Genomic DNA, 23,723 nt, shown 5'->3' with positions numbered 1-23,723 from the left:
AGAAAAAGGATGTTTGGGCTGAGGTGTCAAGGGGAGGCCAGTTTGGAGACGGAGGCCAAGACAGTTGAAGTATTTTTGTCTAACTGGAAAGGGCCTATGTACTAGCCTTTCTGGGGTCACTTCTTCACCAGCCAGTGTCTGGCACTGTTCCGGGACCTTTGAATTGTCCTTAAATTCTTCTGCCCACATTTATGCAGCAGAATGTTCACTCGCTTCATTAGGTTTAAAATAGAAGTGAAATTCAATACTGATCTATAAGAAACTATTTTGTAGGAGCAGTTTGAAACTCCTCAATTGTTTCTCTCTCTCTCTCTCTCTCTCTCACACACACACACACACACACACACACACACATATTTTCTCTTGCTTCTAGGTTGCAGAACTCAGTCATGATATGATCATGGAAATCACCGCTCTGAGAGCCCAACTCACAGACTTGGAAGAGGTGAATCTGAATCTCAAGAAGCAGATTAGAAAAGAAGTCCAAGAAGAATATGAGGCATTAGTCCGAGCTTTGTTTCAGACCTGTTTACACATGAAAGTAAGTGTCCTGTGTCGAACATCTGGGCCACCCATTGGGGAGCCGAGTGTAACGGATTCCCACGGTGGCTGCACACCCAGGGATCGATGACAGAATAATGGGCTTTGTGGGAACAAGAGATTCTTAGGCCCTAAGAATTTTCTAGCTCTAAGCTTTCACTGCAGAAAGAGAGTCAGCAATGGGTTGTCATTAACCATGATAGACACTGAATTTGGGGATAATAGAGAAGTCTCTCTTTTCCCCTCTATTGACAGTTGCCACTGGCACTGTCTGATCGCTGTTGGGAGGAGAGAGTTCTGCTGCTCCAAATTCCCCACCTCCCCAGTTTCTACCACCATTTTATCTGTTAGTGCGACTTTCCAGAGTACAGTGCCTGGGCCAGGCCAGACCTTATGTAGGTAGCAGCAGGTGCCTCTGGAGAACTCCCTGGGCACATTCAGAATTTGAATCAGCTTCCAGAATTTTTTCAAACCCTCAAAATGCCTGCCAGCTTTACTCTCACATTCAATGTCAGCAAGCTGCTGACCTGTCAGCAAAGATCCATGGCAGAAGAGAAGTGATGGGGTGCGCGTGCACCCGCAGCATTGTGGAAGCCAATCGCTTTCATCTGATGTTTGCGCAGCCGTAAGATAGATGCCCCACGCCTAAAATGGGCCATCAGGGAGACTGGTCCAGCTGACTCACCGGTGTGAATTTCAGTACAACCTACCACCTGCAAGTCCACAGCTTCCCCCAACCCTGTCCCCTTCCCTGCTATTGGATACACCCCAAAGCCAGCCCCATTTGGGTCCTTGCATCTCTCCCCAGGGATTGCAGGGTGGCCCCCAGGGTTATTAGGTTAACAGGAGCTTCCACCAGTGCTCACCTTGGCCTGGTCATTCCAGCGAGAATTTCTTCTTACCTGCAGTGTAAATGATTACACGTATTAAAGGATCAAACCCAAAATGTATTGGGTCTGGTGTTGCAAGAGAGGAATGGGCAGACAGTGACAGCTGGAATTTGCTAAGCCATCTTTCAGGTGTGAGATTGTTGAGAAATGTCTTAAGTTCCCTTTAGCTTCTGCCAAATTCCTAGTTAAAAAGTGGATTCTCTCTGTTTCCCAGGCTGAAGTGGTTCCACCAAGCCTCCTGCAGTAGGGAATCCCTGTTATATTCCAGCATCCCATGAAGTTGCTAAAGCTTCTGCTGTGTGGCCAGAGCCAGGCTTCCTTCCATGGCTCCCAGCTGGGCACCCTCCTCCTGCCTTCCTCTCTAGGGAAGTGGTTTAGAAGTTGGAGGACACCCCTACCCTACCTCTCACCCCAAAGACACTGGGTGTCTTAGTCTGCTCAGGCTGCCATAACAAAATACGATAGGCTGCACAGCTTAAACAACAGAAAGTGTATTTCTCACAGTTCTGGAAGCCGGAAGTCTGAGATCAGGGCGCCAGTGGAGTCTGCTTCTGGCTGAGGGCCTGCTTCCTGGCTCGCAGGTGGCCGCCTCCTCACTGTGCCCTCACATGGCAGACACGGAGAAAAAGAAAGGTCTCTCTCCCTCTTCCTATAAGGCCACAGTCTTATTGCAATAGGGCCTCCCCCTTATGTCCTCAGTTTAATCTTAATTACCTCCTAAAGATCTTGTCTCTAGATACTGTCACAGTGCTGGTTAGGGTTTCAACATATGAATCTGGGGAAGACACAATTCAGTCCCTAGCACTGGGTCTTCAGTTGTACTCACCATTGATCACGCTGTTTCCTCACAAGGCATTTAGCTGTAAGCCATTCAGAACAGAATATTTCCTGATGAGGTTTCTGTTAGATCCTAAATAGGAAGGCAGTCGGCTGGACTCCCTCCTCCACTTTATCTATATTTAACAGAGCTCCTCAGGAGTGGCTCAACTACAGTGTCTTGTCTGGTCACATTCTGCCGTGAGTCAACATAGTAGCAAAAATCTTTGGTTCAGCTTCCCAAGTAACTCTTACCAGGGGCAGTTTGCTCAGCAGGTTTTCTACCTGTGAGCCTCCACTGTCCTCCTGGCTCAGCCTGCCTTGGTGTTGACAAGGAAGGCACAGTCTAAGATGTGCTGGTGTCCCAATGATGAAGCCCTGTGGATAAAAGACAGCACTCAGGGGGCCGCTAGTGTGACTTCCTTATAGTACATGTCAGAATAATTGTCTGAGTAGGTGACATCTTAATGTGAAATTACTTACAAAAGGTAAGTTGTAGAAGGCAAAATGGCTTTTCTTCAACTGCCCTTCACACTACCCAAATCCATTTTACTTCCTTGACTTGAGTCTGCAATTTGCAGGAGAAGCTGGATGAGAATCAGCTTAATTTGATCCAGAAAGTGTGTGAGCTCATCGGTGAAGTGAGAACAGAAGGGATTGACAATATGAAGGACCTAAAGAAAAAATGGGGCTCTGCCAGCCCTGATGAAGGAATGAAAGAAAACCCAGCCAAAGTATGTGATTTCATTTAGCAATGGGCTATCAGTGTTTCATTCTAGCAGCTGACCCCACCATTCACCCCATTAGCATTCCAGCCTGATTTCCCTGAGAAAGCATTGCATCAGGCATTTTAAAGGGGACACGAGGACGCACTACACAATTGTGTCATCTTCTGGAAGGCATGTTTCTGATGTTAGGGTTTGTGCCCTTCCTATGAAAATGTTGGGGGCAGACTTTTCTGAAAATGAGCCTTCTTAGCAGGAACAGCTATGGGCCTTGGAGCAGGACAACTGCAGCCTGGCCACCCTGGTGTGCAAAGTGAGGAGCCTGGGCCACTGGAGGCTGGCTGTGCAGCAGGCGCGCTTCCAGGCCCAGCTGAGCAGGGCAGAGAAGGTGAGCTCTGGTGGGGGAGGTCCAGACAGTCCCCAGGATGGCTGATCCCAAGCCTCTATGGCTGCAGCTGCCATGGTGTCACTGTAGCTATGAGTGGCAGTGGTGTCAGGTGGCAGGGTCAGCCATCCTGAAGGATCTGACAGTTGGCGATTTTTCCTGGGAACAGGCCGTGTGAGAACTTCAGGAGAAATAGAAAGGGGGCAGAAGCAAAGGGGGCAAGAAAGAACAGATCAGAGAATTCAGCATAAGGGAAGGGTGTGAAAAGATGGAGGAAAGGCTTCACCAAGGGCTTGAGGCTGCTTTGTCAAAAGACTGCGTATCTTTGGGTTTCATACATGATTATCTGAGGAAAATGAAGTCACAAAATAATAAGTGAGAAATCTGCTTTAAGGCAAATTGAATCCAAAGTGCATATTGATGGCTATTTGGAAACTTTCACATCCTGTTTCTGAAAGTATTTACTCTGATATGTTACCCTCTTCTGAATTAAAATCATGGAAGTGGGCTGGGCATGGTGGCTCATGCCTATAATCCCAGCACCTTGAGAGACCAAGGTGGGTGGATCACCTGAGGTCAGGAATTTGAGAGCAGCCTGGCCAACATGATGAAACCCAATCTCTACTAAAAATACAAAAAAAATTAGCTGGGTGTGGTGGCGGGCACCTGTAGTCTCAGCTACTCAGGAGGCTGAGGCAGGAGAATTGCTTGAACCTGGGAGGTAGAGGTTGCAGTGAGCCAAGATTGTACCACTGTACTCCAGGCTGGGTTGACAGAGCAAGACTCCATCTCTAAACAAATAAATAATAAAATAAAATAAAATCGTGGAAGCAGTGACTAGCAGGAGCTCCTTTCTACCAGAAGTTTGAAAGAAGAATGGATGGGAAAGTGGTTTAGATACTGCTTTTGAAACTAAAAATCTGGAAAGGAAACCTATTTCCTATCTTACTGTGTTTGGGATGTTTACAGGAAGCTATTCAAAGTAAAAAAGAGTGTTTGCGCATCAAGCTGATGGCAGAGCGAGAAGTGGGTTTATTTCGTCAGCAGATCCTGGCTCTCAGGCAGGCCCTGGCCAGGGCTCAGGCCGATAGCGCGAGGATGTGGAAGCAGCAGGACAGCCAGGTATCCGAGCCTCAGAGCCTCTTCCTCGTTCCCTTTGCAGTTCACTCTGCAAAGCTGAACGTGGCCACCAGACTTGGTGCTGTGGCTGCCAGGAGCAGTCATCAGAGCACCACAGCCTGAAGCCACACAGATGGTACAACCAGGAAAAGGCCTGGACCTGGGCTTCCCTTCTCCTCCCTCCTCTCCAGCCCAGAAACCAAGGGCGGTGGCCAAAAGGCTATTGTTCTTACTCGTATGTGGCTAAGATGAGAAAATACTACTCATAAGCAAGATCATTATCACATACGTGTGTGTGTGTGTGTGTGTGTGTGTGTGTGTGTGTCCATTTCTCTGAGGATCTTTTTGCTAGAGGCTGTCCTGGGATCCTGTGATCTCGGCCTCTGCCTTGAACACAGGCTTTCATGGGGCAAGCACGCTTCCACTCAACAACAATCCTCCGCAAGCAGAGTGTGGTCCAGCCTGCAGTGTCATCCCCGCACGAGACTCTGTCCCATCCCAATGATCCATACCATGTCTCACTTTCAGAAGTTACTGCTGCGCGACAGGGGCTGGCACCAAAATAAAGGCACTCTAAGCCTAAGCATGACCTAACTGTGCCAACCCTCTGGGCATGAATGAAGCAGGGGGACTGTAGGTTTAGAGTGAGAACAGTTGAGTTGAAGTTACAGCCTGGGAAAGCTAGGCATATTTAAAGCATGAAATTTAATTTGTTCATCTTAGACCCTAATTCTTCCATGATTCTGCATCAGATGAGTTAATTATGGTAACTCATATGAGTTATCATGAGCTACATGATAAACTGTAACGTCATCATACAGATATGAATAATAATATTATGATTAAGGATTGATCCTTATGATTAAGGATTGACCATCTAGTACTTAGGATAATACTTATTAGAAAAACTTTGGAACAGAACCAAATTATTTCTACACTAATCCTCCTTTAACCGTCTAGAATCTGACTTCCCCAGATTTTTGGAAGTGAAAACAGAGCCTAAATCAGAACCTCCTTTCCTCGCCCATTGCGTGTATGGCATGGCCCTGTCTCTTTGGTGTTAAACGCTTCCACGGCTACCTCCTGACAAAGGCTCCACAACAATGTAAATGTTGTTTGTGCTAGATATGATTATCTGGTTAGTAAGCTAACATACATATTATCAAATCTGGGTATTAAAAGACCAAATTGTTTGCCCTGGCACTGCTGTACAGTGGCGTGATCGTGTGCCTGGCTTTTGGTATCTGTTCTGCTTCCGTCTGTCACTGCAGGGCTCACAGTGTAAATGCCAGGCTAGGGTAGATCCTGGTGCTCTTGCTAGCGCAGGACTGAATCATTGGGCCACGTTTTCTAGAGTCCAGGAATACACCATGTAGTTGTGTCCCTGAGCCCCAAAGGAGGGGATGGTTATCATGCTGTCCAACGTCTCCCCACTTCTGCTGGGAAGAAAGGCTCCCTGCCTCCTCCTTTCTTTTGGCATTTTCCTGCCACAGGCTCAACTGCTGAAGGAGTTAGAACATAGAGTGACCCAGGAAGCTCTCACCCAGGAGCAGCTGCACTTCATGAAAACATCCAGGATGGAGAAGCTCTTGGAAGATGTGGGGCAGAAAGAACAGCAATTGCAGCTCCTTAGTAAAGAGGCTGAGAGGGCTTCTAAGCTGGGCCAGCTGCAGCAGAAAAAAATGAAGAGAGACCTCCACCAGGTAAACCTCAGTAAGAGGGGGTGTCCACCCAGAGTGCACCTGGTGCCCCAGCGAGGGCTGCTGCATCCTTCCCCCGTGTGCCCATGCCTCTCTCCTGTCCCCCACAGCAGTGTTTCTCAACCTCTGTGACTTATAGGCAGCCCAGGAGAATGGTAGCATCTCTCCCCACAGTGTCTCCCGACACCACGAAGATTGCTGGGCAGGCCATGGTAGCTTGGCTGCCTCAGGGCTTGGAATCTCAACACCCCTGTAACCTACTGGAAAAACCTGTTTCTACCCAGCTCTCATCTTTGAACTAGGAATCTTTTAGAAAATTCTAAGAAGTAACCTGGAAAAGCAGCAAGTGTTAAGGGAGGCTATGACAAGAAGATTTTATTCAAGTGTTTCGGGAGCTGCAGAGACAAAAATGAAAGGCAAAAGTGGTTTGCAGAGCCAATGTATTTTGTTGACTATACCCAACAACAAAGAAATAGAATAGAATACTAGAATGTAGATGTGGATTAATACAAGTTTCAACAAAGCAGAAAACAATGTGATTCAATAAGAAACGAAAAAGTAACTTCCAAAGCAGGCACCTCACACATATCCATTGAATGAGCAGATTACTGAATTCATTCATCAGAGATAGAAGGAGATGGAAACTGAAAGGCAAATTATTGGTCAAGTGGTTTTTTTTGTTTTTTGTTTTTTCTGTTTTTGAGACGGAGTCTCACTCTGTCACCCAGACTGGAGTGCAGTGGCGTAATCTTGGCTCACTGCAACCACTGCCTCCCAGGTTCAAGCGATTCTCCCACCTCAGCCTCCTTTGTAGCTGGGGCTACAGGCGCGAACCACTACACTCGAACCACTACACTCGAACCACTACACTCGAACCACTACACTCGGCTAATTTTTGTATTTTTAGTAGGGACGGGGTTTTTACCACATTGGCCAGACTGGTCTCAAACTCCTGATCTCAGGTGATCCGCCCACCTCGGCCTCCCAAAGTGCTGGGATTACAGGCATGAGCCACTGTGCCCGGCCCCTGGTCAAGTGTTTTAAGTGCTCAAGGAAGAGATCAATAAGGAGAATTCTATCTACAAAAATGACAAAAAAAAAAAAAAAAAAAAAAAAGATTAAAATTTGAATTGAGGAAAAGCTACAGAAAATATTTATATAAAAGTGGAGAGAGAAAATGAGTAGTTTTAGAATAAAAGAAAATTAGAATTTCATATTTATTGCATGAAAAGTAAACAAAAATATGACCGAACCTATAAGAAAACTTTGGCATCCCGATTTTGTGTTACAAATTATGCTTTTCTAAATGCCACCACAGAAAGAGAGAAGTTCGTAGATTCGTTTCTTCAAGGTTTTCTCTAGTTAATTATTTGTTTCATGGCAGATATTCTAGAAGTGATCAAAACAAATATTTTAAGGTTTCTCTCAACAAATGTGCACTTTACCATATGTATGTATAAGCCATTGGCCCTTTGTAGAGTACAGCTCCAGCTCTCCTGACAGCTCAAGTGTCCCTATGCCTACCTACTCTAAACAGCAATCCTCAGCCAGCAAGACCCGAGCCCCCCACCCACACCCCTGGCCCCTTCCAGCCAGAAGTGGCTTCTTTAATCTATCCCCGGCCTCCGACTCCATGGGCAGATATTCACTGTCTGACCTCAGACAGCCTCAGTGTCCTGGTCTGTTGCCTGCGCCTGGTTGAGGTCACTTATAGAAGGGGTTCCCAACTCCCCGGATGTGGGCCAGTAGGGGTCCATAGCCTGTGAAACTGGGCTGCACAGCAGGGGATGAGCAGCTGACAGTATAACCGCCTGAGCTCCGCCTCCTGTCAGACCAACAGAGGCGTTCGATTCTCACAGGAGCACCAACCCTACTGTGAACTGCACACGTGAGGGATCTAGGTTGCCCGCTCCTTATGAGATTCTAGCTAATGACTGATGATCTGAGGCAGAACAGCTTCATCCTGAAACCATTTGCCCCCACCCCGTGGGAGAATTGTCTTCCATGAAACCAGTACCTGGTGCCAAAAAGTTGGGGACCAGTGATTTAGAGCACAGGCCCTGGAGTGGAGCTGACTGGTTCATACCACCGGCCCTTCAGCGGTGTGGCTTTGGGCAAGGTCTGTGGCCAATCTGTGCTTTGGTTTCTTCATCATTACAATGGAAACAATGTACTCACTTCACTAAATTTGGGAGGGGGTGATTAAATTAAGAAATTAAGTAATTCAAATAAAGCCCTTAAAACCGGACCTAAAACAGGCATGACTGTAGTCCCAGCTACTTGGGAGGCTGAGGCAGGAGGATCGTTTGAGCCCAGGAGTTCAAGGCTGCAGTAAACTAAGATTATGCCACTGTAATCCAGCCTGGGTGAAAGAGTAAGACCCTGTCTCTAAAAAATAAAAATTAAAAAATTAAAAAGTAAAAAGTTAACAAAAATAAACAGGCCAGGTGTGGTGGCTCACTCCTGTAATCCCAGCACTTTGGGAGGCCAAGGTGGGAGGATTGCTTGGGCAACATGGTGAAACCCTGTTTCTACAAAAAATATAAACATCAGCCAGGGCTGGGGGTGTGCATCTGTGGTCCCAGCTACTCAGAGGGCTGAGGTGGGAAGATCACTTGAACCTGGTTGCAGTGAGCCAAGATTGCGCCAATGCACTCCAGCCTGGGTGACAGAGTGAGACTTCGTCTCAAAACAAACAACAGCAAAACCAGGGTGTGATACATAGCTCTCAGTAAATGTTGGCTGTTTATATTTTTGTTGGGAATGTGAAGGTAGACAGCCTTGGAAACAGGTAGATAGACCTGGACTCAAATCCTGGCTGTGTGGCCTTGGGCAAGTCACTTCACCGGCGTCTGTGATGTGGGGACGAGTGGCCTAACACAAGGAGGTCCTGAGGAAGCACGCTTCCTTGCTAGTATTTCTCAAGTTTCCTAGTGGCAGCCTGGCTCAGAAAATCTTGATATGTTTCCTTGGTACCAGCCCATAGGGAATAAGGATCCTACACAAATCCCTATAGTATGGAGAGGGACTTTGGACCTAGTTTGTATTAGGATGTTTTCCTAACTCCGGAGCTCTGGTAACCTTCTGAAATTTAAACGATGCTTGGGGGCCCCCCGACATAAGGAAGAGCCCCCTTTAACGTTTAGGGCAAGACTCTGTGGGGCCTTCTGGCCAGGTCTGTGCAGGCAGAGTGGGATGTATAACACACGCGGCTGAATGCTTGAGACTAGCACGTGTGTTCAATCCCTAGGGTTGCCTTACTAACAAACTGAGTGGCTTAAGAGAATAAAAACGTATTCCTTCACAGCTCGGGAGGCCGGAAGCCTGAAACTAATGTGCTGGCAAGGCTGGTTCCTTTGGAAGCTCTGAGGAAGAATCTGTTCCGTGTCTCTTCTTAGTCCCATTTTGGTCTCTGGCATTCCTCGGCTTGTAGCTACCTCACTCCAGTTCTGCCTCTGTCATCATGGAGCCTTCTTCCTATGTGCTTCTCTGAGTGTCTGTATCCTTATCCTGTCTTCTTTATAAGGACAACAGTCATTAGATTCAGGGCTCGCCCTAAATCCAGTATGACCTCATCCCAACAAGTCCATCTACAAAGACCCTATTTCCAAATAAGGTCACAGTCTGAGGTTCCAGGTAGACATGAAATTTGGGGGATGCTCTTCCAACCACTAGAGTATGTATTACTTTTCTACAAGTAAAAACAATTAGGAGATTATAAATTGAAAAAGCAAACCACCTGTGATCTGGGCAGATGAGATACACTGTGGCCCCGGGCACTGTCTGGCTGGGGAGTGTGGGCTAGCTGTGCACGGGCAGAGCCACACAAGTCAATACAAAGGTTGCTTCTGGAAATGGGCTTCTCTCAGACCAGGGCATTCCTGGCAGATGCTGAACTGAGAGCAGAGATCTAGGAGAGAGATCAAGTCTCTCCTCTGTTTGAAACCGTCCAGGGGCTCTGACAGGTCCTCAGTGTAGATGCAGTGGCTGGGCCTCCAAGGCCATGTGTGCACTGGGCCCTCACTCCTCTCTTCCTCTACCTATCTGATGAAATAGACATGAAAGATATAACCTTGTGAATAAGCTCCTAGCTATTATAAGGTATAAGGGATTCCACGGACTGTTCCTTTTTGGTTAAGTTCCTGGTCTTCCTGAAGTTCTTGATTCTCAGAAGGCTGAGTTCAGCCTAATCAGGACTTTTAAGAGCCAGTTCTCTTTGCAGGGTAGCCTGGGACACCCATTTTCCCTAGGAACCCCATGTGAACTGAGGAAACAAAAGTGAGCACAAAGCATCTCTGCTTCTCATTTTCCCCTCAGATGAGAAGCCGGCTTGCCCAGGAGCGCAGTGTGAAGCTGGATGCTCTCCAGCGTGTGGAGGAGCTGCAGAGTCAGCTTCACGATGCCCAGCAGTCAGCTGTCCCCACGGGCTCCTCAGGCGGTAAGGATACCCCTGCTCTGGCTAGGAAACCTCCCAGTCTCTGGGGTCTGAACTGAGGAGGGTCTCAGGGACTCAGGTAGGACCCAGTCACTAAGTATCCAGTAGTTATTGAGTGGGTCCTCCACAATGTTTGTTGAATGACACATAAATGGATAAATCTTAATTCTGATTTACAGTCAAAACTTCCTACTTGAGCACCTTGGAGTACTGACATCCAAAACTAAAAGGTTTCAGTCATAAAAAACTGGTCTTGGCTGGGCACAGTGGCTCACGCCTGTAATCCCAGCACTTTGGGAGGCTGAGGTGGGCGGATCACGAGGTCAGGAGATTCAGACCATCCTGGCCAACATGGTGAAACCCCATCTCTACTAAAAATACAAAAATTAGGGGGGCGTGATGGCACGTGTCTGTAATTCCAGCTACTCGGGAGGCTGAGGCAGGAGAATTGCTTGAACCCAGGAGTTGGAGGTTGCAGTGAGCTGAGATGGTGCCATTGCACTCCAGCCTGGTAACAGAGCGAGACTCCATCTCTCACACACACACACACACACACACACACACACACACACACACACAAAAACCCAGTTCATTGGATTTTGAGACAACGCTTTGGGATACCAATGACCCCATTTCTCAGAGTTATTCATAAAGTACATTATGATTCTTGGGTGCTGGGGGCTTGGGGTGTCCTTGAAAATAACAATCAAAATAGCTCTCTGAGCAGCGCAGTCAGCAGGCAGCATGGAGCTGAGCCAGACCCCAGGATGTCTCTAAACCACCTTCCTCCTCTGTAAGATGAGGACTAAATACATTCTAAATTATCTTCTAGATCTATCAGAAATATCACCAAATATCACTAGCCATGATTGGCCTGTTGTTATGATTGGCCATCTCTCTTCTTTCCTGTTCTGTACATAGCCTAGTAGTTGAGTATGTGGGCTTTGGAGTGAAACAGCCAGAATTCAGGCCCTGGCTCTGTCACTGCTAGCTGCGTGACCTTAGACAGATCTTAATTAGCCTCTCTGTAAAATGGGAATACTCAGCTCAAAGGCTTGCTCTGAGATCAAATGAAAAAAATCCCTGTCTGACACTTAGTATAGTGGCACTTAGTAATTGTGCAAGTGTTGGTTACTATACTTGCATACATGTGTTTAGCCCTTTATCTGTGTTTCCTTTTGGCTACTTTCCAGCGTGAATGAGCTGAGGAAACACAGCCTTTCGGGAGCACAAAGTCACAGATGAAGTTACTTTGGGTTTACTAACAGCAGAGCTGGGCTTGGCAGTAAAGCTCACAGGGCCCTCCTTCCCGCCTCTGGGTTGCTGCCTGGACCTGACATTGGGAGCTGGTGTCCCCCACCCCAGCCACTGGTTGTTGCTGCTGCCCCAGCCCCAACACAAAGGGCATCAAGAGCACCCAAGGGCCCTACCTTGACGCCTGACCCTACTTAGTTCTGTACCTTACACTGTCTTCTCCATGTGCCAGGGGATTTTTTCCTTCTCTCCCTTTCCCCTCTGCCCGCAGCCTAGCCAGGCATCTTTCTAATCCCTTCCTGGGATAATGCATCCTAGTGAACTGCCATCCATGTCCTCCAACACCTGCCTATTGTGAAGGAGAACCAGAGTGAGGCACAAGGCAGGTGGGGGAGACCCTAATTCCCAGGACTGGGGCGGGAGCAGGAGTGGGAAGGAAGCTTCTTTCCCAGGAAGTAGAGGTAGAGGTTACTCCTGGGCCTCAGCCCCCTTCTGTTCCCCTGTGCAGGGAGAGGAGGGGTTTGAGGGCACAGCCAGCTATTACTCATACTGTTCATGCTAAGCAGTGAAAGTCAGCCATACTCCCACTCCTCCTTCCTTTGCTGTTGTCCAGCTGGAGTCTCAACGTGACCCAGGGGTCTTCCGCAGCAGCAGCCACGGCAGCATCCCTGCCTCCCACGTCGGAAGCACAGATGTGCTCAGAGGGCGAGCTCTCTTTCCTTGCCATTAGCGTGATTCCCCTAGGATTTTGCAACACCTAAGAAACTATGATTTTTTTTCTAAATCAATTATTTTAGAAATGCTTAAGCAAAAAATGAAATCGCTTGGCTCATAAAACTGTAAAATGTTGAGAGGAGGCCTGGCTAAATGTAGCTTCACCTAGGTTTGAACTACTTCATCAGGACTGCTTTCACTCTCTCCATCTCTGGCTCTGAGGAGGCTGGGAGCAGAAAGAAAGCAAGGCTCTTTGGAAGCAAGATGGCAGCCACCTCTGTAGCTTCCATCTCTGTTCATGCTCGGCATGGTAGGAGCAGGGCGTGGAGATGGGACAGTTAAAAAGAATTGGGCTCTGCCTGGACTGACTTGGGTCTTGTTGCCGATTTTGAACAAATCGATGGAACCACAGACTAAGACTCATGCCTGGATGGCTTAGACCCAGCTTACCTGCTCCTCCACTGGAGTAAGGGTCGGGTCAGCTCACTCTCGCCTCCTCTCTGCAGCAACTGTTTTAAATCTGCCTTGTCTCCTCAGACCTTCGTCCACTCTCCCCACCCCCTCATCCTTTCCCCTCCCACTTCACAGAGAAATTAGAAACCCTCAGACAGGAATGCCATTTTCTCCCTGTCTCCCAGCCCACCTACATCTGTACTCTGCTGCTTCTCCTTCCCTCCTGTGAACATGGAAAGGGCGTCCCTTTTCTTCCCCAGGCCAATCCCTATGTAAAGGGCCCCATCTGCTGCTACCTTCTCAGGGGCCTTGAACTATCTGCTTCTTTCTACATACTTGGATTTCCCGTCCATGCATCCCTCTAATACATACATACATGTATGTGCCAGGATCATAAAATCCACTGTAAAATAACGCCCCCTACCCCCGCTGCCTTGACAACATATTCCTTCCCCTGCCGCAGGTCTTTCTCTTCCCAGTCAGACTTCTTAAAAGAGCTGCCTATTGTGGGGAAAAGAAAGAGATCAGCCTGTTACTGTGTCTATATAGAAAGAAGTAGACATGAGACTCCATTTTGTTCTGTATTTGAGATGCTGTTAATCTGTGACCCTACCCCCAACCTTGTCCTTGCAAGAGACATGTGCTGTGGTGACTCAAGGTTTAATGGATTTTGGGCGTGCAGGGTGTGTCTTTGTTCCTAGAAAAGCTAGGTATTGTCCAAGGTTTATCCCCATGTGATAGGATGAAACAATGCCGCTAAAAGGTTTATCTCAAGGCACAGGATTTTCCTTTAAACTTATTCATGTCACAGAGATCCTTGTTCTTTTTTTTTTTTTTTTTTTTTTTTTTTTTTTTTTTTTGAGAGACGGAGTCTCACGCTGTTGCCCAGGCTGGAGTGCAGTGGCGCGATCTTGGCTCACTGCAAGCTCCGCCTCCTTCCGCCTCTTCGGTTTACGCCATTCTCCTGCCTCAGCCTCCTGAGTAGCTGGGACTACAGGCGCCCGCCACCGCGCCCGGCTAATTTTTTGTATTTTTAGTAGAGACGGGGTTTCACTGTGGTCTCGATCTCCTGACCTTGTGATCCGCCCGCCTCGGCCTACCAAAGTGCTGGGATTACAGGCTTGAGCCACCGCGCCCGGCCTGAGATCCTTGTTCTTATGTCTTACTGCTGATTTCCTCCCTAAAAACGATCCTATTGTCCTGCCACTCCCTTATCTTTAAGATGGTAAAGATAATTATCTATAAATACTAAGGGAACTCAGAGACCGGTGCCGGCGTGGGTCCTCTGTAAGCTGAGCGCCGGTCCCCTGGGCCCCCGCTTTTCTCTCTCTATACTTTGTCTCTGTGTCTCATTTCTTTTCTCAAGTCTCTCGTTCCACCTAACGAGAAACACCCACAGGTGTGGAGGGGCAGGCCACCCCTTCAGCCTCTACTCACTTTCGTGATTCACCTCACTTAATTTCTCTCAGGTTTTGCCATTTTCAACTTGTGGCTTCCAAATGTTGCTCACCACCTCATGGTCCGAGATGACTGCTTAAGCTTTCTGGCCAATAGGAAGGAGGAAGGCAACAAGAAGGGCCCACACCTCCCTTGAAGCTTGAAGAATGGTTCCTGGAAGTCACTTGTGACACTCTGGCATACATCCCATTGGCCAGCACTTAGCCCAAGACCACACAAAGGAGACTGGGAAATGTAGTTTTTATTCTAGGACGCTGTGTGAACATAAAATGTGAGGTCTATTTCCAAGAAGAGATGGGAGATTCACAACTGGGGGCCAAGAATAGGTTTCTACCACACCGCCAGCAATCTGATTTTTCTCACCACCATTTCATTGCAGTTGCTCTTGCCAAGATCACCTTCACTTCTGTCTCCAAGTCCAAAGGACACTGCTGAGTTCTCACTGATTTCATGTCTCAGCAGCATTTGACACAGCTGACCACACCGTTCCCCTAATTGTTCCCCTGGCACCGCTCCTTGTGGTTTTTCTCTTCCTCTGGCTGCTTTTTCTGTCTTCTTTTCTAGTTCGTCCTACTGTATCCAACCTCTAAACATTGAAGTTGTTCAGGGATCTTTCTGGCCCCTTCTCCTCTCACCTCACATTGTCTCCAGATAATTGCATATTTCCCACAGCTTTAATCATTGTTTGCTAAGTCTGCATCTGCAGCTCAAAACTCTCCTCTGAGCTGTAAACCCATATATCCAATGACCCATATATCCAGTGAATAATGTCTACATTCATGTGTCTCAGGCTTACAAGTTCAACAAGAATGGAACCCGTCTTCCTATCCTCCTCCCTTCCTACTTTTGCGGTGGGGAAGATGCTGTTTCAGCAAATGGTAGTGCCAAATATCCAGTTGCTTAAGCCAGAAATTTGGGAGCTATTCTTTGTCACCCTGCAAATCTGGTTAATTCCCAACTCCGACTAATTTGAGTAGCTCTCAGTCTATCCTCTTCTACCTACCACAGTCCAAGTCTCTCATCACCTCCTTCACTTTTACTTGGTCATATGACTATCAGGCAAAAAACACCAAGTTTTGACATATTTGCTCAAAATTGATGAAGCCGAAACACAATTGATTAAGCTGAGTTAGATGCCAATTTTAAGCCCTAAATTTTATGAATTAAATCTAGATGCATAAATGTGAGGTGACAGTGAGCTATGATCATGCCACTGCACTCCAGCCTGGGCAACAGAGTGAGGCCCCCCTCTCAAAAAATAAAAAATCAAGATAATCTGGGTTTATCCATTGCAACCAGAGATATAATTTAACATTTCTAACTTTACAGACCTTATATCCCAGGCTCAATACTCCCCAACTTCTGCTTCCATATCATCCAGATACTCCCAGCAACGCTTTTTAAAGACTAATCTCAAAGGCAGTAAAATAACAAGATGGATTCCAAGGCCACAGACTGTAAGTAATGATAAGATTGATTACATGCATTAAACAATAAAGCTTTACAATTTGATTTTTTGGTTTTTGGGTCACTTCAGACTTACATTAGAAAAATGATATATCAGGAGCTTATGTAGGTGCCTTGAATCTGGATAAGAAAATTCTGATGTTGAAATAATCCTATAATAGTACCTTCTAAATTACAAGTCAATAAATGGGTGTGGAATCAGTACCAACACCTTGCTGTGTTCCATCTCTGAATTTCTTTTTTCCCCCAATCATCTTCAACAATTAACTAGCAGCATCAGACTCCTTATCTGAGTTCCCCAACAGAGCAGAAATAGTTTTGGAAGTCATTTTAAAACACGTGAGAAATCTACCCTCCAAGAAAACTGTTGGGATGCAGATTAGCACGTATTTGAAGAACTCGTAAGTTTCAGTTTTTAGTTTATGTAAAATAACATATACTTCCTCTTCCACTGTCTCCTCTCTACTGCTTTAGTAAGTATTTTGCTCTTTGCTCCATTTTCTTTCAGAATCCCTTCTAGAGATTCACATATCTAATCAACACATTTAAGAATTCCTGGCTGGGCATGGTGGCTCACGCCTGTAATCCCAGCACTTTGGGAGGCTGAGGCAGGCAGATCACCTGAGGTCAGGAGTTTGAGACCAGCATGGCCAACATGGTGAAACCCTGTCTCTATGAAAAATACAGAAATTAGCCAGGTGTGGTGGCGGTCACCTGTAATCCCAGCTACTTGGGAGGCTGAGGCAGGAGAATCACTTGAGCCTGGGAGGCAGAGGTTGCGGTGAGCTGAGATCACGCCATTGCAATTGCACTCCAGCCTGGGCAACAAGAGTGAGACTTTGTCTCAAAAAAAAAACAAAAAACAAAAACAAAAAAAACCAGAATTCTTCCCCATTACCTGAAGAAAAATTAAGAGGAAAAGATTTAATCATTCCTTCAGAGAAAAGTATGCCATTCCAAGTCATTTGATGGTGTAATTCTGCAGCTGATGGTCTAGTTATAAGGACCAAAAGTTTCAAGATTTCTAAACGTGCAGTTAAGAAGGGGGAAAGACAGGTTGGGAAGATACCCAAACACCATCTTGACCAAGTCAGGGCCACATTATTGATGTCCACCATTCGCTTGACTCACCCATCTCTGTGCAGTCATCTTTCTTGAAAATGTGAAATTTTATTATATGTCTATGTTTCTGCAAAAGCCTTTTGCAAAAAGAAGCAAAGTTCACTTTGTATGTGTGGGATCACAAGGACTTTCAAGAATCACTTCATCTCCATTTCACCCTGAAAGGTGCAAGTACCATGGGGGTGTTGGTGGTTACGACTTGTTGAAAAGGCTGCTAAGCAGCTAAGTGCATTAGTGAAGATTTACTATATTTGAGAGATTCAGAAGGGTGATGGTCTAAGGCTAATTGATGAACACTGCCCTACCAAATAAATAAACCCTATAGTGAAGCGTCCTGTGGGCCCATTGGCCCAGTGGCTATGTACAATATGGGAAGCTCAAGCAAAAAACCTCAAGGCCAGGGAAGGTACACAGTTAGCTAGAACTTCTTCAGATCTCAGGTCTGACTTCTTACGGCATGAGACAAGTCAGATAAATACTGATTGAAGAGGAATTTATACATGGCTGAAATGTAAGAGTACAGTTAATTTTCTAAAATTAGCCCTGCACTAACACAAATGATAAAAAATTAAGGAATTTTAGATTACTTGAAATATGAACTGTGTTATCTTCCTTAACTGGAAATGGCTTTCCATTGATGAATTCATTCTTGACCAATTCCCTTCATGACAAGTGGCAAAATACAGACAAGAAGGCATACTAACTATATGGTCTGGCCTAACCCAGACCAAATCAATGATCTTGGTCTCATTAATAACAGTGACTTTTTATGATGCTATAACAAGAATTATTCACTGTGTTGTTAACAAACACCAATATCTACTTATATTACAGGTACCTATCAAACACAAAAAAAGGATTGATGATGTTTCCCAATATGGCAGAAAATGTTCAACTGACAGCTTTTCAGGTTCAAATAGCTCCATCCAGATTCCCATTTAGAGCTGACTGGTGATCTATCTTCTTTTTCCAACCTTTATTTCTACGAGTATTTGAATGAATAAAAATGACTCCAAATGCCACTAAACCTCTTATTTAATTTTATGTATGAAATTTTCTTATCTGTACTTGGAAGATAGGGTTTGAAGGAATGAGATGATTACATCTTGAACCAACCCCAGGTGAAGTAGGGGTTGGTCCTAGACTTTAAAACCTAAGCATTGATTTGCATTCCTGCAAGTCAGCCTTTGCCTCTGGTCAACCAGCAGCCTCTCAATATGAATTCTAGAGTTAGTAGGTAGGCAGGACAGCTAAGATAGAGGCTCTCACTTCTAAGCAGTGTTTACTAACAAGTGAAAAACCAAAGTATGTTAATAGAGATTAACACAAATGAACATCAAAGCATTTGTTTCACTTAGAAAACAAATTTGCCGTCCTCTATTAACAATCTTTTCATTCTTCCTACAAATGCCAAAGACTTCCTCAGACTTTAGTCAAGTCCTAATCCAAGTCCTTTTTGTTCAGACAAGAAAATCTGTCTTGTGTAAAGCAATTAATAGATGAACAGAGCAGAGAAACATTTACATGCATAAATTTATATATGATACATGTGGCTTTTCAAATTAAAGAGAACATGGAGGCTATCTGGAATAAAATCATCACCTTACCCCATACATTATAAATTCCAAATGGATTAAAGATCTAAATGCACGTACATACACATGCACACATACACAGACACACATGACACATGCACAAACTGATTTTTTTAAGCAATATTAAAGCCAAGAGGAAAATTGATAACTTTGATATCAGAACTAAAACTTCAGTATGATAAAATACTGTGTCAGTTATCAACTGATATCTCAGCTCCAAATTCATTCTTTATTGTCTGTTCTGCAATAACAAATATGGACCCTATAAACATTTCCTCTTTGCCAACTGGCAAGATGTTAAGCTTTGTCAGTAGAGGGTGCTGGAGGGACCCTGGAGGAGGTGGCAGGGTTTTTTCCCAGGTTACCGTGCGCTCCTCTAGGCAGGCTCTTGCAGTGTGCATGGCTTCTGCAGCACCAGCTTCCTGTAGCATATACAGCTTCTGTGGTGCCTGGCTCCAGTGATGCATGTAGCTCCATGGTAGAGTGCCACTTGCATGGCACCTCCTGTGACGGGTCCCCCCCAGCATCCCTCTGAATAGCTTTGCAGTCTCAGTGACTTTCTCAGCCATCCAATAAGCTTTGGCCAGATCCCCTCCAATGAGGTCTAGATCTCAGCCCTGAAGGGTAGTGGCTGGTCCCTACATCTGCTATCCTTGTATTCTTTCGAGTTCTCTTTATTGCTTACAAGCAGTATGCCAATCCTTTGATATAGTTAATAATTCTTTATATCAGACTTTCCCTGTTTGAATTACTGTGTGCTTTCTGTCTCCTGATTGGCCCATCACTGATATAGAACTGGTACCAGAAGCAGGTGTTCCCAGAGGATAGACCTGCTATGGTTTGAATGTTTGTCCTCTCCAAAACTCATGTTAAAATTTAATCCCCAATGTGGCAGTACTGAAAGGTGAGACCTTTAAGAGGTGATTGGGTTATGAGGACTCTGCCCTTATGAGTGGATGAATCCATTCAATCCACAAATCAATGGATTTGTGGGTTGTTAAATTAATGGACTATCATGGGAGTGGGACTGGTGGCTTTATAAGAAAGGAAAACTTGGGTTAGCATGCTCAGCTCCTTCACCATGTGATGCCCTGTGCTGCCTCAGGTCTCTGTGGAGGGTCCCCACCAGCATGAAGGCTCTTACCAAATGTGCCTCCTCAACCTTGGACTTCCCAGCCTCCGTAACTTTAAGAAATAAATTCCTTTTGTTTACGAATTTCCCAGTTTCAGGTAGTGTTATAAACAATAGAAAATGTATTGAAACAGAACACAGATGGAACTTGGGATTTGTTCAGTGCTGAGCCAATAGGAAATTGGAATGTTAGTATTATTTGCATGCAGTGGCTTCACAATCATGTTGTTACCGGTAGTAGATTGTGCTAAAGTACCTACTGAAGTATGTGCCTTTAGGAGCCTCAATTGCTACTACACTATCATGGTAGTCAAGTTGACTGTAGAAACTGTGGTGTGAGGTGGATTTTTTTGAATGCACTTCAGCACTTCTGGAAGAAAATGACAAGCTCATGACCTTTAATTCTAGGCTTAATTCATGGTCTGAGACCAGAAAGCTTCCATGATACACCTAAAAGTATCTCTTATTTCTTATAGTCACAGGGATGATATTGCTAAAAATCAAGCACAAATTTTTATTATTGGCATGCTAAATTACAATGACAGTTGTATTTATAAGCTCATCAAGTTTCTCATTGCCATTGAGATAGGCCCCGTGATTTCAATGAAGAAAATGCAATTCCAAAGTGGAAGCACCAAGTGGCAGGCTTTAACTGGCAAAAGACAAGGTAGGCACATCCATTATAAAGGGCAACAGGGATGTATCAGTAGTCAGAATCCCTTGGCCTGCAGAGTTCTTTGGTAGTTAATGTGTCCCCAAGTATGAAATCATAGATTGCTTAATGTATATAACAGAAATTGCTTAATGTATATAACAGAATTGCTGTTATATTGCTTAATGTAACAGAATTGCTTAATGTATATAACAGAAAAATCTACAGGTCTAGTAGCCAAAACTTGAGTCACCACAGTGAGGAGTCACAGCCTCTGACCCAGGTTCCAGATTTGAGTCAATTCACAGACCAGAAGCCCTTGACCAAAGGGGAGGCTGGATCTCCTTGAGGAAGGACCCTTCACTGCTGCAGGTTCATGTTATAAATCTTCCTCCAAACCGTTCCCCAAGGGACCTGCAATCGTTTTCTTAAATTACTGTTCTTCAGAGAAAAGAAAATACCCAGACATTTTGGTGGTTACTAGACCCAGGGCCTAAATTAATGCTAATTCTTGGGTACCCAAAACACCACTGTGGCTTACCAGTCAAAATGAAGGCTTACAGTAAGATGATATAGAGTCATAGCTCAGGTCTGAATTACAATGGACCAAATAGGTACATGGACCCACCCTGTGACTACTTCCCCAGTTCCTGAGTGAATAATTAGAATAAATACAATTAACAATATGAAGAATTTCCGTATTGGTTTTTTGACATATGAGCTAAGAATCAATTATGGTAGGATCACTGGAAGTCTCTGGAACTTTCCCTATCAAAAAAGCAAACCAGAAGCAATACTATAACCCTGGGGAAATGGCCCTGGGCATTAATGCCACCATCAAAGACTCGAAAGAAACAAGGGTGATGATACCCATCCCTTCATCATTTAACTCACCACTCTGGCCTGTGCAGAAGACAGATCTTAGAAATAACTAGGGAGTATCAGTTCCACATCTTAATGAGGTGGTGATTTCAATTGCAGCTGCTCTCACAGACTTAGCATCTTTACTGAAACAAATTAGTATGCTCCTGGGACTTGACATGCAGTTATTTCCTTAAAGCCTTTTGCACCGTGAGAGGCAGTTTGCTTTTACTTGGCAAAAATCTATTAAAAAATCTATTCACCATGGATTAGCAACCAGCGTATTTTCAGATTAAAACAAAAACCCCTACAAATTGGTAAGAAAAAAAGAAAAATTGACGATTCACCAAGGAAATCATTCCACTCACCAGAATATTAAAATTTAAAAACTGTTTGGTTATCAAGTGATCTGCTGCCAGTGATAAGTGGGAAGCAATCTCTGTGAAAGTCCTCAGTGTGGAAACCCTCTGAAGCAGATTTCCACGCCTCCATTTCTACTCCAGAGAAAGTCACACATAAACAAAGTGGCAGATACAAACATGCTCTGTAAAATTGTTGCTATGAACTAAAAACTGCAAAAAGCTTGTCTTTCAATAGGTAAATACCTGTGTCAATTATGGTATCCATACTACGTACACCAACACAGAAATTAAGAATTTGGTTTAGCCCATTCAGGACATAGGCATGGGCAAAGACTTCATGTCTAAAACACCAAAAGCAATGGTAACAAAGCCAAAATAGACAAATGAGATCTAATTGAAGAGTTTCTGCACAGCAAAAGAAACTATCATCAGAGTGAACAGGCAGAATGGAAGAAAATTTTTGCAATCTGTCCATCTGACAAAGGGCTAATATCCAGAATCTACAAAGAACTTAAATAAATTTACAACAACAACAAAAAAAACCATCAAAAAGTGGGCAGAGGATATGAACAGACACTTCTCCAAATAAGACATTTCTGCAGCCAACAGACATATGAAAAAATGCTCATCACTGGTCATCAGAGAAATGCAAATCAAAATCACAATGACATACCATCTCATGCCAGTTAGAATGACAATCACTAAAAAGTCAGGAAACATGCTGGAGAGGATGTGGAGAAATATGAACGCTTTTACACTGTTGGTGGGAGTGTAAATTAGTTCAACCATTGTGGAAGACAGTGTGGCAATTCCTCAAGGATCTAGAACTAGAAATACCATTTGACCTAGCCATCCCATTACTGGGTATATACTCAAAGGATTATAAATTATGCTACTATAAAGACACATGCACACGTATGTTTATTGTGACACTATTCACAATAGCAAAGACTTGGAACCAACCCAAATGTCCATCAATAATAGACTGGATAAAGAAAATGTAGCACATATATACCATGGAATACTATGCAGCCATTAAAAAAGGATGAGTTCATGTCCTTTGCAGGGACATGGATGAAGCTAGAAACCATCATTCTCAGCAAAACAGAAAACAAGAAAAGAAAACCAAACACCACATGTTCTCATAAGCTGGAGTTGAACAATGAGAACACATGGACACAGGGAGGGGAACATCACACACTGGGGCCTGTTGAGGGGTGGCGAGCTGGGGAAGGGATAGCGTTAGGAGAAACACCTAATATAAATGACAAGTTGATGGGTGCACCAAACCAACATAGCACATGTATACCTATGTAACAAACCTGCACGTTGTGCACATGTACCCTAGGGGAAAAAAAAATTTTGGTATAGTCACATAACACTACATTTGAAAGATATCCAAAAAGTGAGTGAACATTACAGGATGATAAAATAAAAATCTACATTACATATTTTCCAAAGGTACATACAATTATGTGATTATATAAATCCATTAATTGTAAACCAGTTACAGTGATTACCTCTGTATCACCATTCTGGTAAATAGAGGAAGGCAAGAGGAGAAAAGGGCTGGGGATAGTCAAGGCAGACTGACACCGTATCTGTAATATTTAAATGCAATTTGTTTTATAAGAAGTATATTTAAGAAAATCTATTAATTGAAAATTTTAAAAATAATACATTATAAACCCTATCTTGAACTTTTTCTTCCAGCTGCGATGAAATGAGGCTGGATTCTGAAATGACTAAAAAACACCGGACAAGGCCAGGCATGATGGCTCACGCCTATAATCCCAGCACTTTGGGAGGCCAAGGCAGGTGGATCACTTGAGGCCAGGAGTTCGAGATCAGCCTGGTCAACACGGCGAAACCCCATCTCTACTAAAAAAAAATACAAAAATTAGCTGGCCATGGTGGTGGGCGCCTGTAATCCCAGCCACTCAGGAGGCTGAGGCAGGAGAATCGCTTGAACCTGGGAGGTGGAGGCTGCAGTGAGCTGAGGTCTCACCACTGCACTCCAGCCTAGGTGACAAGAGTGAGACT

The 23,723-nt window shown here is 44.7% G+C and overlaps 2 protein-coding genes across 3 annotated transcripts in view; one reads left to right on the top strand and one right to left on the bottom strand.

Annotated features, from left to right (window-relative positions):
- The window catches only part of LOC126953643 (coiled-coil domain-containing protein 162-like), a 94,725-nt gene extending 76,630 nt beyond the window's left edge, over positions 1-18,095 (top strand). Inside the window, 9 exon segments of the mRNA XM_050789195.1 lie at positions 374-541; positions 2,828-2,980; positions 3,228-3,359; positions 4,326-4,478; positions 5,969-6,178; positions 10,493-10,613; positions 15,819-15,946; positions 17,913-17,944; positions 17,946-18,095. Of these exon segments, the coding sequence (XP_050645152.1) occupies positions 374-541; positions 2,828-2,980; positions 3,228-3,359; positions 4,326-4,478; positions 5,969-6,178; positions 10,493-10,613; positions 15,819-15,946; positions 17,913-17,944; positions 17,946-18,033 (1,185 nt within the window). The 3' untranslated portion in view covers positions 18,034-18,095.
- SNX3 (sorting nexin 3) overlaps positions 1-19,199 on the bottom strand; it is a 1,122,685-nt gene extending 1,103,486 nt beyond the window's left edge. Inside the window, exon 1 of one of the 2 annotated variants that reach the window (XM_050789187.1) lies at positions 19,190-19,199. The gene's annotated coding sequence lies outside the window, so the exon portion shown is untranslated. Of the gene's footprint in view, positions 1-16,199; positions 16,210-19,189 lie in introns of those variants that run through there. The other variant, XM_050789179.1, reaches the window with a different exon arrangement.
- Between the last annotated feature and the right edge of the window lie 4,524 nt (positions 19,200-23,723).

The sequence above is a fragment of the Macaca thibetana genome, chromosome 4 (assembly GCF_024542745.1).
Source record: "Macaca thibetana thibetana isolate TM-01 chromosome 4, ASM2454274v1, whole genome shotgun sequence".
Lineage (NCBI taxonomy): Eukaryota > Metazoa > Chordata > Mammalia > Primates > Cercopithecidae > Macaca > Macaca thibetana.
This window is presented reverse-complemented; position numbering and strand designations above follow the sequence as displayed.